The 18437-nt window shown below is 33.7% G+C and overlaps 1 protein-coding gene across 4 annotated transcripts in view; it reads left to right on the top strand.

Moving 5' to 3' along the window:
* Positions 1 to 18437, top strand: part of CEP128 (centrosomal protein 128) — a 91427-nt gene that overhangs the window by 48778 nt on the left and 24212 nt on the right. For all 4 annotated transcript variants that reach the window (XM_015865215.2, XM_015865214.2, XM_015865217.2 and 1 more), the window contains exons 19-20: positions 10197 to 10246; positions 15360 to 15383. In XM_015865215.2, the coding sequence (XP_015720701.1) occupies positions 10197 to 10246; positions 15360 to 15383 (74 nt within the window). The remainder of the gene's footprint in view (positions 1 to 10196; positions 10247 to 15359; positions 15384 to 18437) is intronic.

Genomic DNA, 18437 nt, shown 5'->3' with positions numbered 1-18437 from the left:
TTCCATATTGGGAAAGTTTCTTTTTTTGTGTTTTCTTTTAAAACTTTGTTCTGGCCTTTATTCAGATTTCAGTACTGATAATGACAAGCTAATTATTTTGTCAAAATACTATGTTTTATTTTTTTTAGTCATTATGTATTTAGATTTGGTGTAGATTCACATCAGAGTGAGCTTTTAAGTAGGTTTATTTACAGCTTCTGGTGGCTGTCTTAAATATTATTGAAAACGTTTTATACAATATCGAAACAAAAATAAAACAATAGCAAGACAACAGTAACAGTAACAAATAAAAACAAAGCATTTTGTAAATATTTTGTAGAACGATATGGATTATTTTCTCTACAGGAGCAGTAAGATCCTGCCAGGATTTTCCACCTCCGCTTACAGAGAACATTGATAGGGAACATACTTTGATCTTTCAGCCTTGAATGTTTCCATTGTTGTCTTTCATTTCATCAAATTGTTATTTCCAGGATCCAGATATAATTATTAATACTGTTTTAGTGATCTTTGAGTAATTATCTGCTAAGATGATCTCCCTCAGGCCTTATCATCATTTTTTATTTAAGCGTATAGTAAAATAAAACAAAGCCTTATTTAGTTTTTAATTCTGTTCTCCATATTTTACTCAGATTTTCTCTAAAATTTGTATTTTGCATTTTAATTTTAAGCTATAACCAAAGCTATAAGTAAATACAAAACTGACAAGATTGATCAAAATTAATGCTATTCAATAAGAAAAAAGTGTAGCATGTAATCTTACGCTTTCCATTTAGAGAGCGATTCATTCGTTTTTTACAAATATGCACAATCCAAATTCAGGAGAGATCAGGTGAGCTAACTTGTTTTGGCTACTTTGATAGATTTTTACCCTTGCAATCTTCATTTAAATGCATTCCTTTATCAATTCATTACGCTTGCTTTCTTTATATAATTTGATTCCAGATTGTCTAAGATGTTTTTGAAGTTCTGAAAACAGTCTTTCACCATGCAAATTTGGTTTATTTAATCATATTCTAATTTGATTTGGTCTAATAGGCAACAAGATTCATAAATACAGATTAAGATATAATTTTGCCTAGTAGCATTTATGTAGCTTTAGATGCTGTAGTGACACAGGTCTTCCGTTAGCGCTTTTAATAGTATTCAGTGCTTTAGAACAAACATACAGAACGAATAATTAGAAACATGGAATTAAAATATAACCGAGATTTATCACAGGTAGTTGGAGATTAACCTGGTATTGCTTTCATTTCATGAGGCAGCTGTTGGTTACTAGCAAACCAATATTTTTAGCAGATGACGGCCTGTATTACACTCACCTATGCTAGAAATTATTAAATAAAAGAACTATATATTAGATTAAGGAATATGTTCTACTCTGAGGAACAGATGGGTAGTTGATGAAAGAAATGGTTATTCAGTCCTCCTTCATAGATGCTGGTCTGTGGGCTCATTTTTTTTTATCAGTGAGTTTACTATGAAGAGCTAATAGGATAATAAAATTTGGAGCCTTAGTACATTTGTTGATACATGGAGGAAGTGGATCATGGGATCACTCCATTTCTTTTACCTGGCGCCCAAGAAAGGACACTGCATTTATTGCTTTTTTGTGTCATTATTTGTATCAATTTTGAATTTGAATCACTGTGCCATTGATTTTTAATAACACAGGACAGTATATGCAAGAATAATGGACTTACCATCTCCATGTGAATTTAATTTGCATCCTTCCAAGTCTTGTCAACGTAGTCTTTTTTTTTTTTTAATTTGAATGACTGACTTTCGTTCAACAAATCCATTATTTTAAGTTGGTAGAAGATGCAGAAATAACAGAATTCATGTCTGTTACTGCATGATCCAAGGGCATGATTTATGAAGTGATGCATTTAAATGTTTAGAAGGTGTTCTTTTTTTCTTTAACTATGTTCCAAGACAAAGTAAGGCTATTTAAAATTCAAATGCTCCTACAAAAAGCTCAGTTTTTAACTGTGAAGCAGCTAATAGAGTGTAAACCTGTAGTTATAAGTGACTTGGAAAAGAAAAATGGAAACACTATTTTCCCAAAGGAAAAGGACAACACTACTAATACCATAGAAAAGATGTTAAACTATAAGGAGAAAACAATTTTTAGAGAATCCAAATGAAGGAGAGAAGATCTTGGTTGGCTTTTGTTACTTAAAATAATGGAAGAAGTTGCTCACAGAGAATACAAAGGCAATCAGTAGTGACATCATGGGTAAAGCCCAGATGCAGCAGTAAAGCCAATGAATGAAGAATGCATTTAGTCCAATTGTTAAGAAGGCTCTCTGTTCTGTTAGAAAAATTTTGAATGTCTGTTGTATTCCTTAAAGCTTTTGTGTTGTGAGGGGAAGTAGGGAGGCAGATTCTGATCTCTCTGGTGACCATTGATGGAACTTGAGGGAATGGCATGGAACTGTAACAGGGGATGTTCAAACTGGATAGCAGAAAAAGTTCTGCACTAAGAGAGTGGTCAGGCACAAGAACAGCCTCCCCAGATAAGTGATTGTTGCTCTGAATTTGCCAAAGGTAAAGAAGGATCTGAACCAAGCTCTCAGACATATGGTGTGACTTTTTTGGATGGACATGTACAGAACCAGGAGTTGGACTTGATCGTGCTGGGTTCCTTCCAATTTGGGATATTCTGTGATCCTATTAGTAACTAGGAGTTTTCTTGATTTTAGTCTTTTGTCTCCAGTTTATAAATTTCTGTAAAGAGTCAAATTGGTCACAGTTAATACTTGAGCCTAAGAGCAATAATTGGTCTTATAGACTTAGATCTGCTTAAGTTAGTAGTTGATTTAATCAAAAGTAAATATCAACTCTGTACATCAAAAGCAGGATGGCAGAATTTTGGAAAATGTACCTAAACCTTTTAAATCTTTATTCATTAATTCCTTCTCAAGTGTACCTAATGGTGTTTTAAATATGACAAAGTATTATGCTTTAATCAGTTTAATGAATGTATCAGTCTGATTAGTATCTTCAAAGTAATGCCTGAATGTATCTCAAATTCAGCTTTTATTTCTCTTGTTGCTTTGACTGAATCTCGTATTAATTTTTCACAAAATAGGGATGCTACTTTACAAAATCTAGAGGACATTTAAACTTATATATAATATAAATATAATAATAAATTTATTTTATTTTATTTATATATATATATATATATATATATAAATAATACACACAATTCATTTATATATATATAAAAATGGATTTTGGCTTTTGAACCAAGCAAGGCAAACAGGTTGTGTGGTTCATATGCTATCAGTGAGATCAGTACCTTTGGGATTTGTATCTTACCTGCTGTCCCTTGCTGAAAATTTTGTGAAGGGCCTGTTTGATCTTCAAACAGCTCACTGAAGAAATACCTTTCTAAACTCCAGTCATTTACTCATCTCAAGTAACAACTGTCTTCAGCTAGAAAGCCTTTCTGTATTGCAGCCATTTACCTTGCTCAGTTTGCTCAGTTCCTGCAATTCAAGTGAATTGTGCTAGCTGCTTCAGAGAACTTGTTACCTTTATTTGACTTGCCCTTAGCTGTTAGATCCAACATCAGTTCTCTGTATTTTTCAGTATTAAAATATGCAGCTGCCTTTCAAATATAGCCAAAAGGAAATTTGTGGCTATGCATAAATATGTTTGGGATAATAAACATCAGAAAAAGGAAAACCTATGATATTAAGTCAGAGAACTCACTCAAGAAAGTAGCATTCAATTTCCTGTTTTGTCATTTTATATATGCCATACCATAATTTTTATGTAGCTGCTGTGCCCATAAGCATATCAGCATAATTTTCTAAAACAAGATATGACAAATTATCTTTTCGTGCTTGCACTTGGTGACTGAAAACAAATTAAGTTTCTGTTTCTTTCTGTGTACTTCAGGGAGGCTTTATTCATCATCAGAAAGGAAATGTTTCTGCATTCAGTAGAGAATTGTAAAAATTATGTCTTTTATGCCGTGACAAAAAAGAATGTTCAACTGTATTTTCTGTCTAAAACAGCAACAATTCTGATGACATGGCTTTGAGAATATTTCCGATCATATTTTGTTTTATGTAATGCTTACTTATTTTCTCTTTAGTATGTTTTTAATAAAAAAATGTAGAAAAAAATGCCATTGATCAGACAGCCTGGATAGCTCTATACTGTATCCTGAGGTGTGATTGCAGTTCACATACTGAAATCTAAAATAATCACGAGTTAGAATCATAGAATGGCTCAGGCTGTGAGAGCCCTTAAAAATCATCTAGTTCCAATCCCTCTTCTGTATGCAGGGGCATTCCTTACTAGATCAGGAGTTAGTGGGTCAGACTACAGTTTCAAATTCAGCTAGGCCATTTAATGTCTTGATGCAGATGAAAAGCTAAATTCTTCCTTCCCTACCACTTCAACTGATATTACCTACTCGTTCCCTTGGTTAGTGTTTGCTTATCATCAAGCCCCTTTGCAGTCCTGTTTTGCTCATTATTAACCATGTATTAACCATTTTTTTTCCTCAGTGTAGACAGTTCCAGTTGTAATAAACTCAACTGTCCTGTGTGGATGTCTAGTGAATATTACAGCCAGGGCAGAGTACTTAAAAGAAATGCAGCATGAAGGGCACAGAGCAAAGAGGCCTTCATGCTGTTTAGCAAATGCAGTTTATGATGAGGTCTGGCTTCATCTTTTGGGATTGGGGCACTTAGTACCAGCAGCACTTCAGCTGAGTTTACAGCTTCTGTTCTACACAGTAGAATTAAGTCATTAATAAAGCTCTGGCAGTAAGGCCTTAGAAGCATTGATAATATCACAAAATGCTTAGTGGCAGATACCATTTCCTTGCTAAATTACTACATTTACTTAAAACTGAATGGTTCACAGGTCAGCAAGAGGTTGGTGAATGGAAAGGCAGAGCCTAGTGCATTTATTCATATCCCTTTTGCTAGTACTTTTTGTGGTTCAGAAAATGGCAGGTACAGAGAAGTTAGAAGTAATGAGAATAGCTTCTGGGGGCAAATGAAAGGAATTTTCTGTAGAAATAGGGGAATACAGGGTAGGCCTGCTCTGGAGATGTGAATGTGGAAAAGTTGCGTTTAAAAAAAAAAAAAAAAAAAGGAAAACAAAACACAACAACCAAACATCTCTAAGCCTCAGGGAGTAGAAAGAGAGCACAGTACATTCCATTTCCTGCATAGCAATGAATCTATATTGTAGGGAATCTGAACTTGTCTCTTTCAGCTTCAGATGCCTTTTTTCCTTTCTCTGTTATGATTGTGGGTATTGCTTCAGGTTCATGCAAACAAACACACCATTGTAGATTTAAGAAACTTTTTATGTTTCATAGCAAAAATAATGATGTATAGTGAAAAATGAATTTTCTACAAATTTGTCATCTATATATCTCTAAGTTCTCTATTGCTAAAGATTACAGCAACTAATACTTTGCTAGAGTTTTTCAAGGTACAGAATTTAGCAAAAGAAAAATCACTTTTTTTTTTTTTTTTATACTGGTATCCATGATTATGAGGATGCTGTTAATGTGGATACAGGTAACAGGTAATTTATCCTTGCTCATTATGAGCACTTGCAGCTTCATCAGTCGGTGGTATCCTGAATTATAATATTTAAAGACTGTCTAATGTGATCAGTGTTAATATAACCATTTGCTCATGCATTAGAAAACTGTAACAAGTATTAAAATTCACTTGAGACTTTTTAGGTTTAGCAGAGATGCAGATAAAAAGCCAATCAAATTGAGTGACTGTTGAGTTTGGCCATGACTACTACTAACCTTCTGAATATAATTCCAAAAAAAAAAAAAAAAAAAAAAAAAGTTTCTTCCTGCTTTATCTTCAATCACAAGTTAAAAAAATACATCACCATAATTTGTTTGTTCTTCAGTTCAATACTTTTAAGAATGTACAATAATTAAATGAAATAGGGGACTTTTGCATAAAAAAAAATCTGTTCCTGAACAGTGTGCAGTTGAAAGGGCTGTTCAAAATTCATTTAAATTTTAAGAAATATTTTTTTCTTTTATTATTGCTGTAATATATACTGCAGATTTGCTAAAATAATTTCTGATCTGAAGACCACACAACCTACACACTGAAAAAAAGGGAATGTCTGTGATAGGTGTAATACTGTAGTTTGGAGATGTGTAGAATCTAGTAGTCATAGGAGCATGATATTTCATTTTCATTCTGTTTACCTTTTATTTGTACTTAATTTATTATTTATATTTATATTAAACCTATGAATATGATGGGGATGAACTAGCAGAATACTATCTTTTATATTCAAGTGATACAGTTTCCCATTTAAAAGGATATCTCATTTAGGATTATACAAGCATATTAGTGAATGCTTTTAATTTACAAACCTTGTTCTTTACTAGCACAAATTAAGTTTCCAATAAACACATATTTCTGTATAGTTCCTTTAAGATTGTGTCTTTATAGAGAAATTCCCTTAGTGGCTTACACTCGCTGTTTCAATTAGTCATTTGAAGCGAGTCTCAATATTGTTTTATATCTCAGTTGTATTTAGTGCCAGATGATTTGTTGTGTCCAGCCTGATTGCGCAAATGTCCAGACTTGCTGAAATACCTTCTAATATCCAGTGTTCCTGGACCTGTGTCAGGATACTGTGAAACCATCCACCAGAACCATGCTAACACAGGTACAAGGCAAGAGTGTAGATCTGTCTGGACAAGTAATAAACGTATGTATTGTGAATTATTTCAAGCAAAATTTTTCACTTAGAAACAGCTTAATTCACTCCCTCCAAAAATTGTGCCTTAATGTCTGAATCATTACATGAAGACCTTGTAAGTGGCATAATATATGATTAAGCTTTGCTATGTAGGTATACTCAAGATAAGTAACTCTTAGTTGAGGAAAAACTGGTTTATGCAGGTACTAGAAAATTCCCTTGTGCTTGATGGAAATCTGTTTGGCTGCCTTGTGCACCTGCAGGAATGTTGTAGTATCTGTTCAGCAGCTCTCTGGGCAATGTATCTGAATGATGATTGAAAACTGCAGGTTGTGTATTTGAAGTTAAAGTGATTAGAAAGACTTGAAATAAATCTACTGCAAATTCTGATGAAGGCAATTTTAAAAGATATCTAATTAAGGGATTTCTCAAGAGCTTGTCCATAAATTTGTGAAATATGAAGTACAAATTTTCAAGGTTGCAAAACTGGGGAGATCAAGAATAGCTTTACTAATGTATAACAAACTCCTGAGGTGTTTTGAGGAAGAGCTCATTTTAGCTTGATGGAACAAAAATATGTCTTGACAGTATTCTCCAAACTGCTATTATTTTCTTGCAATAACCTAGATTCTTTGTTCTAATGCCACATCATGGGAGTATTGAGATTGCCCTTCGAGTACCATAACACAGTTATGCTAAGTTTGCGTAGTGGCATTCCTTACTGACTGACCCAGCTAATGTTGAAGTCTGTTTCTTTAAAACATGCATAAAACATTTTAAATATGTAGCCTGTTAAAAATGTTTAGCATTGTATTTGGAAAGTTTTTATTTTTCAAATAAAATCATGGTTTCATTAGGTAGCTAATTACATAATTTCCATTTCACAGGTGGTAGAACTAATGCAGAGAATCAAATTCCCAATGTACAATATATATGTTCCTATTACTATTACATCAGAGATAATTTTTATTTAGGAAAATTAGTGGTGAGACTCGTTTTGAAATTGCTATCAAAATGAGATGGCTGCATTTAAGCTACTTGGCTGAACTCCCATTACAGCCAGTCAAAATCTAGTGGGGCTTAGGAAGCTATTCTACCAGCCACAGTGGCTCATGAACAGATGTTTATAAGTGCTGTGTGAATTTCCATACAGCTTTCTGTGTAATCTTTTGGAGGGCTGGGGGAGATTTTTTGGAGGGCTGAAGGTATCTGACTTAGCTTACAGTATCATAGCTATGTATGAGAATCTGAACTGAAGTGCAAATGTCAACTTCAGAGTAAACAAGTCTTACACATTCAAGAGTCTTTTGTTTCTACAGCAATTTGCTTGTGACTATTAGAAGAACTAATTTTGTGTACATCTGTATTTGTGCCACCTTCTTTGAGAGAGGTAGTGAATCGGCAGAAACCAAAACATAATTTATTCAGTGTCTTTCAGAAATAAACCTATGATTTTTAATTCAAATTGTCTTGATTTTATCAATTCAGTATCTTGTTTCCCAGCTTATTGCTTTCAGTGTGGAGGTAAAGGAGTTGAGCTACTTTTTTTTTTTTTTTACATTTTTGTCTAAGATCTGAATAACAGCAAATCCAAACTTATTATAGAATAGAATATATTTAATAGTGACTAGTTTAACTTTTGCAAAATTTTGTGATGTGTTATGTTTCTGTATCAGGCAGACTGCGAAAGGTGGTCATTGGAATGTTTTAAATCATAACCTTTGTATTTCCTGGAATTTTGATTGGATAGATCTAAGGCTGTGGTATAATGTCAGGGAACTCAGCCTGTGTTTGCTGATGTATCAGTTAATTTTGTAGAACTATACAAAAGTGTGATGCTTAATTTTTCACACAATATTCTGACAAGCCCTTGATTTTGAGTATAATTAATACAACTGATATGTTTGATTTTTTGAATCATTTTAGCTTATAACTCACTATAGGATTTTGTGCTTCTTACTAAGCTAGAAATAAAAAATGGGACATGTTGATTAACCATCGATGCCTGAGGTTGCTTTTATAATACTTTTCTCTTACTGCTGATCATTCCAGACAATCTATAAATTGATGTGTTCTGTGCTCCGTAAAAATGAAGATATTACTTACAACCCTGTGGTTACCTTTGACCTGGAAAGATAGTTATAGCAGGATTGCTGAGCAATGTAGAAACTCTTGGCACAGATCAACTGTCTTTAATAAAGGAAGGTGTCATTAGAGAAACTCACTGAATGAATTTAAGGAGCCTTCACTAGAGATAGCGATAGTCTTCATTATGTTACAGGCACAATGCTGCTCTATCTTTTAACTGTAATGTTATTTTTCAAAACTAAATTTCTAAAGCTTTTTTTTTTTTTTTTTTTTTATGGGAAATATTTTACAATTTCTAAATCAGCAGAACTTTTGGCGTCAAGTTGGCAGAAATATTTTGTCCTTAAGAGTAGGCATATTTAAAAGAATGTTGGAATATGCTAAGTTTTTAAGAGATGCTTTTGCGAAGCTGCTTAATATATGTTGCGTTAATATCTATCTTTGGCTTCACCTTTGTTTTCTTAGATGAGGCATTAAATGGAATCATGAGTTTTGATACATAACTTGTTTCTTAAATATGTGGTTATAAAGGGCAACTCTACGATGTAGAAATATATTATCAGTTAAATTACATCACTTTAGCAGCTATCTGCCTGGTCCAGATCTTTATGAAGTATCATGCTGGACAGACAGTTTAGGCAGTGGTACGGCGTAGGGAATTAATTCTGAAGAAAGATAATTTCAGATGGAGTTTTTCAGGTCTAGAGACCATTAGCAGAAGTTAGTTCAGTTTATATTTTATAAAACTTACTTGAAAAGAACCTTGTAATCACATCTTTTTTGCTTAGAACAATAATGTCATTATGATGGAATGTCCAATGTTGCATTGTAATTCAAAAAAAGCCAAGCTGAGTATATGAATCTTTTTTGGTCAAGTGGAACACAGGGAGGAATCTTCTATTTCACATACCTTTCACACAGATGTATTCCTCCTCCTTTTTTTTTTTTTTTTTTCTTAAACAAAACAAAACAAAAAAAGCTGGTTTTACAACATTAATTTTTACCAACTCAATTACAATAGTGAAATCTGCTAAAGGAAATCATGTAAAACCACTACTTTCCAAACCCACATTCAGAAATCGGAATTCTGCAGAGTGAATTTCTTCGCTTTTAAAATTCAAATCTAAAAATACTGGAAGATTGATTTAACCATAGGGAGGTAAGTCCTGTAATTACTAAAACTGTCAACTTTTGAGTTTTTATTAGTGCTCTTAACAGCCCATGCTTGGAAATAACTGTATCACTGATGCACTTCATCAATTACTATAATCAGATGAAAAGGAATGTTGCACAAAACAAAACACCTCACTATTACACATTGTACCTTTTCTGTCAGGCTTTAAGACAAGAAGGGGAATTTACGGGTTTTATTTTTTATTTTACAGAGCTACTAGAGAAGTTGCTCAGAAGAGAGGAAGAAATGGGAGCTCTCCAGGTATGCCTTTTATATAACTGAGTTACATTTTTTTATTGCCTTTAAAATTAATACGCTGCATCTTGCATCTTATATTCAGCATGGGAAATGCATGTAACCAAGGACCTGATAGCTAATTAGACTCACAGTTGAGTTTTTCCCCACGTTTACATTGCACATTAGAAAAGATTGAAGTACTTAGCACTCTTCAATTAATAAATCTAGTCTTACTATGAAAAGAATGATTCTTTTATGTCACAGCATATACTGAAGTTGTTCAGTTCTTACTGTTGGCTTCACTGAAACCAACAGTATGGAAATACTTGTGGTGCAAATCTGCATACAGAATTGCAGAAATGCTTCAAATTCTACTTCACTGGTTGAGTTAGATTCTCTGAGTATGTTGCTTTCTTCTGTATCTCCAGAAAAAAAATGGAAGTAAATTATTTGAAGTAAGTTTTTCAAAGCTCTGAAGCAATCAGTGCTCATCATTACCTTTGTGAGAAAGAAAAGATTAGTTGATGTATGCTAGATCTTGATACAACATATTAAATTCTCATTGTCTAGCATCCGTAACATTTACTTCACATTCGTGCTTGCACAGTGAGAACCTCACCTCAGCTATGGAATAGTATTAAAGCATTACAGTCAAAGAAAACATACACTCCTTTGAAATGAAAATGTCTAGGAATGTGAAACCAAACTGGAATGTCTCGGTAGTGAGACTTGGGAAGTTATAAGGGTAATTCATGTTTTCTTCAGGATGCAGAGGGATGAAAAAAAAACAAAAAAACCCCAGAAAATTACATCAAGCTATGCCCAGTGTGAGCATAAGAAAGCTTATATTCAGCATGAATAATGTATCAGTGAAGGAGGATCCTGTAAGGTTAGTGGGAACTGAATTTTCATGAGGAAACTGAATGACTGATAAGGACAATGAAATTATGTATTGACCTGAGTTTTGACCATAAGAGTCTGAAGCTATGCTGACTCTGCTCATATAATAAATATAATGCGCTTTGAGGGCTAGAAATATCAAAAGCTTAGCGTAGAAACAGCTTGATTCAGTAAAAAGAGACAAGTTACAAGACCCAAAAATTACACAACACACCAATCCAGCTGTTTCCTGCCTAAACTAAAAATTTGGCTTAGCTTTCTGGCAGCTCAAGTTCAACAGGGCTTGTCTGCGCAAGCAGTTTACACAGGTGCATATCTAGTTACATCAATGTAAAAAGATCGCCTTTCATGTGAAGCAATTCTGTATCTGCTTTCCTGTGAAGCACTATAGTTGACAAATTGTTCTAATTATGTTCCTTCCTACTGAATAAGGAGTGATGTTATGCTGGAGAAATGTTGCATCAAATTAGTGTCTTGTGTGCATGTATGTGCATGTGTGTATTTCTGAGCGTTTGTCAAATGCCTGACCAAATTGCTCTATGCCCTTTGCTAACGGGCCATTTTGTTTAAGTGTGTCACTTGTATTGCTCTGGTTGCTGTATTTTTACTTATGTGCTTCATAGTCTTTTTCTTTACATTTTTTCAAATGCACGTGCTTTCAAAATCAGTGTATTTAGCAAAAAGTATCAATTATTTTTCTAGACAGTAATTTGTCCAGAATTGTCAATATGTTTCAAAGTGGTTCCAATCTGGAATGCTCCATTCTTTTATATTCAAATTTTGCAGTAGTGGAATATGTACAACTTTGCTAGCAAACAGTTATTAAAAAAAAGCAGCTCAAGTCATAATTAAACATTCTGGGGCCCCCAGCACAAGAAGGATGCAGAGCTGTTGGAGCAAGTTGAGAGGAGGGCCACAAAGTTGATCAAAGGTCTGGAGCACCTCTCCTGTGAAGAAAGGCTGAAGGAGTTTGGTTTGTTTAGCTTGGAGAAAAGAACGCTCTGGGGAGACCTTGTTGTGGCCTTCCAGTACTTAAAGGGAACTTATAGAAAGAGATGGAAGCTAATTTTTGACACTGGCAGATAGTAATAGGAGAGGAAGAGGAAATGGTTTAAAATTAAGAGGAGATTTAGATTCAATATTAAGAGGAAATTTTTTATTCAGGATGAGGAGGTGCTGGAGCAGGCTGCCCAGAGAAGCAGTAAATCCCTTATGCCTGAAACATGTTCAAGGCCAGGCTGGATGGGGCTCTGGGCAGCCTTATGTAATGCATAGCAACTTGGCTCATGGCAGGCATTTGGAACTAGATGGTTTAAGATCCAGCCCAAACCATTATATGATTATTTTCTATAATCCCCATTCTGTTTCACCTCAGTATATGAAGCATAGGAAGTGGTGATGAGTTTCTTTAACTGCAGTGTTTCCTAGGGCTGAAACTTGCACTCTTGTAGACCAGATGCCATGGCTCTTTTTTTTTTTCCCCCATGAATCCCAGTTCAGCAAAGCATATATTTAGTTGATAATGTATGAAAGCATTAATTGAAGTAGACTGTAATAAGGTAATTATTTCATTAATGACCGTTAGCATATAAATAATAGTCTTGCCTGAGAGGCTTATGGCCTGCTCGAATAGGATTCCTAGGATATTATGGCCTGATGAGTCAGTTCTTTTCTAGGAGATTGCTGTTATCTTTTTGAGTACAATTTCTAGGGTCCTGTTTTAATAAGCATCTTAAATATACAGAGAATTGTACAAAGTATATTAACTCTCTATGTGAGAATTTGCAGTCTGAATAGACTGTACGTAAAAAGTATGTTCAGAAAACAGGTAGGCAGAAACATTAGCATTTATACTATGGACAAACAATTGAAAGTAGTCAGGTTATCATGGCTGAGGGAGTTATTTCTTCATGCTTGAACCTTGAACACTGACCTTATAGAAATTCTAGAGGTATAAGGAAAACTATGAGAAATCATTGCATCACTGTGGATCAATTATGACCAAGGATACCTTGAGGTTCTTCACAATGTCTTTGTATCAATTACCAAGAATATTCCCAGAGTTAGTGATGTGGTTTTCATTATATTTTTAGCTTACTCATTTATGAAGAGATGCAAGCATTACCTTTTGTTAAAAATAATTTTAATGAAGCTTAACAAGTTCTAAGTAAAAAGTAAAATAATACTTTGTAAAGTGGAAGATATGAATCTATATATTTCGATATGAACCTCTAAATATGGTCTTATATTATGTGTCAAGGATGAAGTTTTTACGTAAATATGTGCTGTTCTTTGATATGGGGCTTTTTAGGAGGTAGGAGACTGATGCAAGAATGCATCACTGTATTCTTCGTTTTGCATCTTCAACTGTTTTCATACTTTTTACTAGAGTTTCTATGTTATACACAAATTTGGGTGAGTTTATATAATTAGATATGAAAATATCTATGCATTAGATATAGAGAGTTATGCTCGCTCTGTTTTTACATGTACTCTCATACTCCTATGTAATTTTTATCTTCTGAGGAGTCTGGAACATTTTCAATATTCTCACTTTCAAATACAACCTCACTAATTTTATTATCTCATTGGAGGTTAAAGCTTTTGATTTTAAGGTTTTCGCCTTCCTTTTTGTGTAAACTGTTCCATGGTACAAACCATTTCTTTCTTGAAAATAATGTACTACACATGATTGCAATATTCAACTGCGCATATGTTCCTCGTGAAAAAAATCACAAGCCATATTCTTTGACATTAGTGACACACAAATATAAAAAAATTGAACACAAAACAGAGTCCCAGTTTAGACATATAAATATCTTGATAATGTATAAATAATCTGTAGTAGATTTCCAAATACATTACACGGTGGCTTAGAAAATGTACTGAGATTCTAAGGATTTATTCAGTTTTTAGAATTTTGACAGCTAGATCACGTGCCTCAAGAGTCATTTTGAAAACTAAATTTATTGTTTTATTCTATCACCTGAATCATCCTACTTATGCCATGCTGACCCTAGGACTTTATTATTCAGCTAGTTCTTTGTAACTGAAGACATTCATATCTGAAATGCTCTTTGCTATCACCACAAATATGAGATCTGTAAATGTCAAATTTTTTATAGTAATTAGGTTCCCCCCCATCTTTAAATAAATGTGTTTGCAAAGCCCAGTGCATTTTTCTGAAGAAACAGGCATGTCAAAATAATTTATATTTAGTTCTTCAAAAAATATTTTTATCATAACATTTTTTGTCTGTCTTTGGATGTTGTAAGAATAAATCCAGGTTGTTATATTCATTTTCACCTGTTCGGAGGAAAAGAATAGGAAAAATTGTAAGAATTCTTAGCATATTCTCCCTAGAAAGGAAAAAAAAACAACATCTCCTATACTTTCCTAAGATAATATTTTTTTAAAAAGTAAGGATTTCTGTGATGTTTTAATGATCACATTTTCAACTAAATAGTCAGATGAGCTCAACTAAACATTTAAACATATTTCTTCTTAAATTCCTTAAAGTACAGTATTTAGTCGGAAGTAATACAGAATACATTGTTTTGATTTTAGTAGCTTAATATCTCTCTTAAAGATATTTTTTCCACTGGAAAATGGCATGTTAAAATACGAGTTTTATCTTCCGCATATTTTTTGCTAAAGCCAACACAAACTCATTTTACTTTTATTTAGTCTGATATTAGGCTTTGTTTAATCAGTAACAAGATGTTGTTAATACTTCTTCAAAGCAATTTCTGGTAACAGAATAATGCTATGGAATTTCTATTCATATTTATATTTTCCTTTTCTAAATAAATACCTCAAAGAAAACTAAAGAAAATTAAAATAGATGCTACTGTGGCATAAACTCCAAAGCATTCTAGATTTACAGCCACAGACAATCAGAAAGGGAAGCCAAACTCTGTGACGTGTGAGTAAAATCAGTAATATTGAAAATCTAGTTGTTTTGGAAAATCTACTCTTTGAAAAAAAAAATATATATTGGTGTAAATAGATGTTGTTGGAATTCTTTCTTCTTTTCTGGGAGGTTTCTTTTTAATTTTCTTTAGTGCAAAGCTTTAAGTGAGATAGTTTGATAAATGGGTCAGAGGTCCAGTTAGGCATACCAGTTTCTCTGTAAGTGACAATTTCATGAAAAATAAAAGAAGCATTTAATTCTAGTTCAACTTATGTTCCTGTTATATTCTTAGCTTTCTGACTTCATGTTCTACTTTATTTGTAGGAACGAATTATGTCCTTAGAAATGGTAAGTTTCTTAAATTTATTTTCAAACCAATCATAATGAGACTACTGATGATTCAAAATGTAGTTTTTATGTATTTTTTTTTCTTTAAATGTTGACATCTGTGTTTTTTATTGCCATTAAAGGCACATGATATTTTTTCACTGCACCTTTCTATTTAGGTTTTTGTTACAGTATATGAGCACTGGCTATATAAAATTTAATATAGTATACTTTTCTGTATAGTTCATTTCACGTTTTTTTGGAAGTGAAATGTAGTACATTTGAGTCATACTGAGGGTGAACTGAAAGGTTCAACTGTTGGCAAAGTGGTTGGGGTAAATGTCTAAGCACTCTAGTGACTTTTATTTGCTGTTGTAAGTTTTCTCTGAAAGGTACAGATAGTACCACATCCGCTTACACTGGTACTAAAATCAAGGAGAAATATAATTTTGAAATACTAAGCTGAAAGTACAAACACCTTAATACATGTACATGCCATGAATACAGCTGGACTAATTCTCTAGATTACTCAAGATAATAAGTCTACAAAGCGGATAGGGTGGAATGGATGTGAACCACATTTGTTTTCTCCTCTATAGGCATGTCCAATAAGATATATACAATTGTTTCTATTTATCCAGAAATCCAGAAATTTTCATATAAAGAAATTAGTACTGACACAACATCAAGTTTGCAAATATAAACATTTAAAATCTAAAATAATTTAAGTTCCCTCATAAATTTCAATGCAGAATTGGAACATATCCCTCCACCTTGGTAGAGACTGAGAAATTGTATTTGAAATTAACCAGTTATTCCAGTGAATTTGAGCCTTATATATGCTTTGATAATAAGACAAGTTGCTGTTTTCAGTAGAGAACCCAAAAGTGAGGATATCACCTGCATAGATTATCTGGATGTTATTCGGCTTTTTGTTATAATGTCATGAATTTAGAATAACTCCATTAATGTTGTTAGTATTCTGCAAGATTGTTTTTTGACTGAAATTTCCTTTCCAGTATGAACATCTACATGTTTCAGTTTCAGTTAAACTGAAACATGTAGGTTAATGAAAATAAGGCTTTGAATAGCAGCAAAACAAATTTCTGTTTGCATACACTCAGGAATGTGAAAGTTCCTCTACTGTAGCAGCAGGCTCAAAGTTGCATCATTTTTTTTGATTATTCACTCATTTTGACAAAGAATTGAATGAGTGACAATGCCCAGTGCAGGGAGATTACCTGACTGCCTGATGCTATTCACATTCATGCTTGTTTTCTTTTTTTCTGTGCAGCTTCTATCGATAAGCAAACTCTGCAAGTCACTCTTGTGATTTTTTCATGGCATGTCACTTTGCATGCATGAATATTTAGTTGTTGGTTTTTGTTGGTTTTTTTTTTTTTTTAATCTAAGGGTTAATACTTTCTTCTGTCCTTGGTTTGCTTCTGTAGTGTCTTGCCAAGACTACCATTACATCAAAGGCCTTCTGATCCTCCCAGAACACAGCAGCTCTTTGATCTTATACAAACGCCTGGGAGAGGAGCAGCATCATCCTGCCCGCCTCTCCCTTTCCTTTCCTTTCATCAGCAAGCCAGTGTGTCACTTCCTTTCACTGGGGATACAGAACTTTCCCAAGGGTCTCCAATTCCTTCTGCTCACTCCCACCAAGTAACTTTTGCTGCCTGACAACACTCATAACCAGGTGTATCTTTTCTCCTAATGCTCTCCTTACCTTCTTCCTTGCTGCTGTCTGCTCCTCCAATGTAGCTATTGCACTTGCTACTTAGCCATCCTTTGCTCCCTGCTGTTTGATGTTTTCCTTATTCTTTTTTTTTTTCTTGCTAATATTGCCACTTTTAATTTTTCTTCACAAACAATTTGTATCTTTTTCTGTGTAAAGAATACATTTTTCTGTTAAGAATGATTTTTTTTTTTTTTTAATTCTTCTCCGTTTATACTTATTTCTTGCCTTTTGCCCAGTTTTTGAATTTAGAGTAGGAAGCTCTACAACTCTTTTCTCTTGGTAATCTGTGCCAGTGCTCAGCCACCCATTATAGTACAAAAATGCTTCTTGATGGTCAGATAGGATTTCTGATATTCCAGTTTGTACCCATTACCTTTCATCTTGTACCTGGGCACTACTGAAAAAAGCCTCACTCCATCTTCTTTGCACCCTTCCAGTGGATATTTGTGCACTTTGATGATATCCCTCCTGAGCTTTCTCTTTCCTGGGCTGAAGAACCCCAGCTCTCTCAGCTTTTCCTCATAGGAGAGATGCTTCAGTGCAAACAATGCTATTTGCCATTTGCTGGACTCTACAGTATGTCCACGTCTCTTATGTAAAACTGGACTCAGCAGTCTAGATGTTTCTCATCAGTGCTGAGTGTAGGGGAAGAATCTCATCGTTTATTTAAGAGTTTTGTGGACATGACACTAAGGGACAATGTTTAGCGATGGGACTCAGTAGGACAGATTTACAGTGGACTTGATGAACTTGCAAGTCTTCTGCAACACAAATTTTTTATTTTCTACTCTTATTCCTATTCTTATTCCTCTTCATTTAGTCCTATTCTTTTATTCCTAACCTGCTGGCAACACTCCTCCTAAAATAGCCCTTAGATGCTGTGGATGGAAAGCTCCTTTTGAGATTGTAAAGTTAGTGTAGCATTTTCTATGTATGGAAAATACTGAATATTCTTGCCATATTTTAATAAAGAAAAATAAATTTGATTTTCTATTAGAGAAAGTAAAAACCTTTATTACAAAGTGCTAACTTCTTTAGGTATTAGAAGTTGTATTTTCTAGTTTACTGAGGAATGTTGATATGCAGTGTTCATCACCAAAGATATTTTTAACATAGTGTGACTATATATGCAACTAAGTATAATTTCAAAGAGATATTTCTGTATTCTATTTTAAAATGTTGACTTTTCATGATGAATTCTTCTGCAGAATATATGAACCTTATTATGTGATAAGATAGAAATATATGTGGTATAGCATACATTCTCTCATTTGATATATGACACATTAAAATTGTGATTGACCAGAGACTGGTGACCAGAATGTTTCTAC

The sequence above is a fragment of the Coturnix japonica genome, chromosome 5 (genome assembly GCF_001577835.2).
Source record: "Coturnix japonica isolate 7356 chromosome 5, Coturnix japonica 2.1, whole genome shotgun sequence".
Classification (NCBI taxonomy): Eukaryota; Metazoa; Chordata; class Aves; order Galliformes; family Phasianidae; genus Coturnix; species Coturnix japonica.
This window is presented reverse-complemented; position numbering and strand designations above follow the sequence as displayed.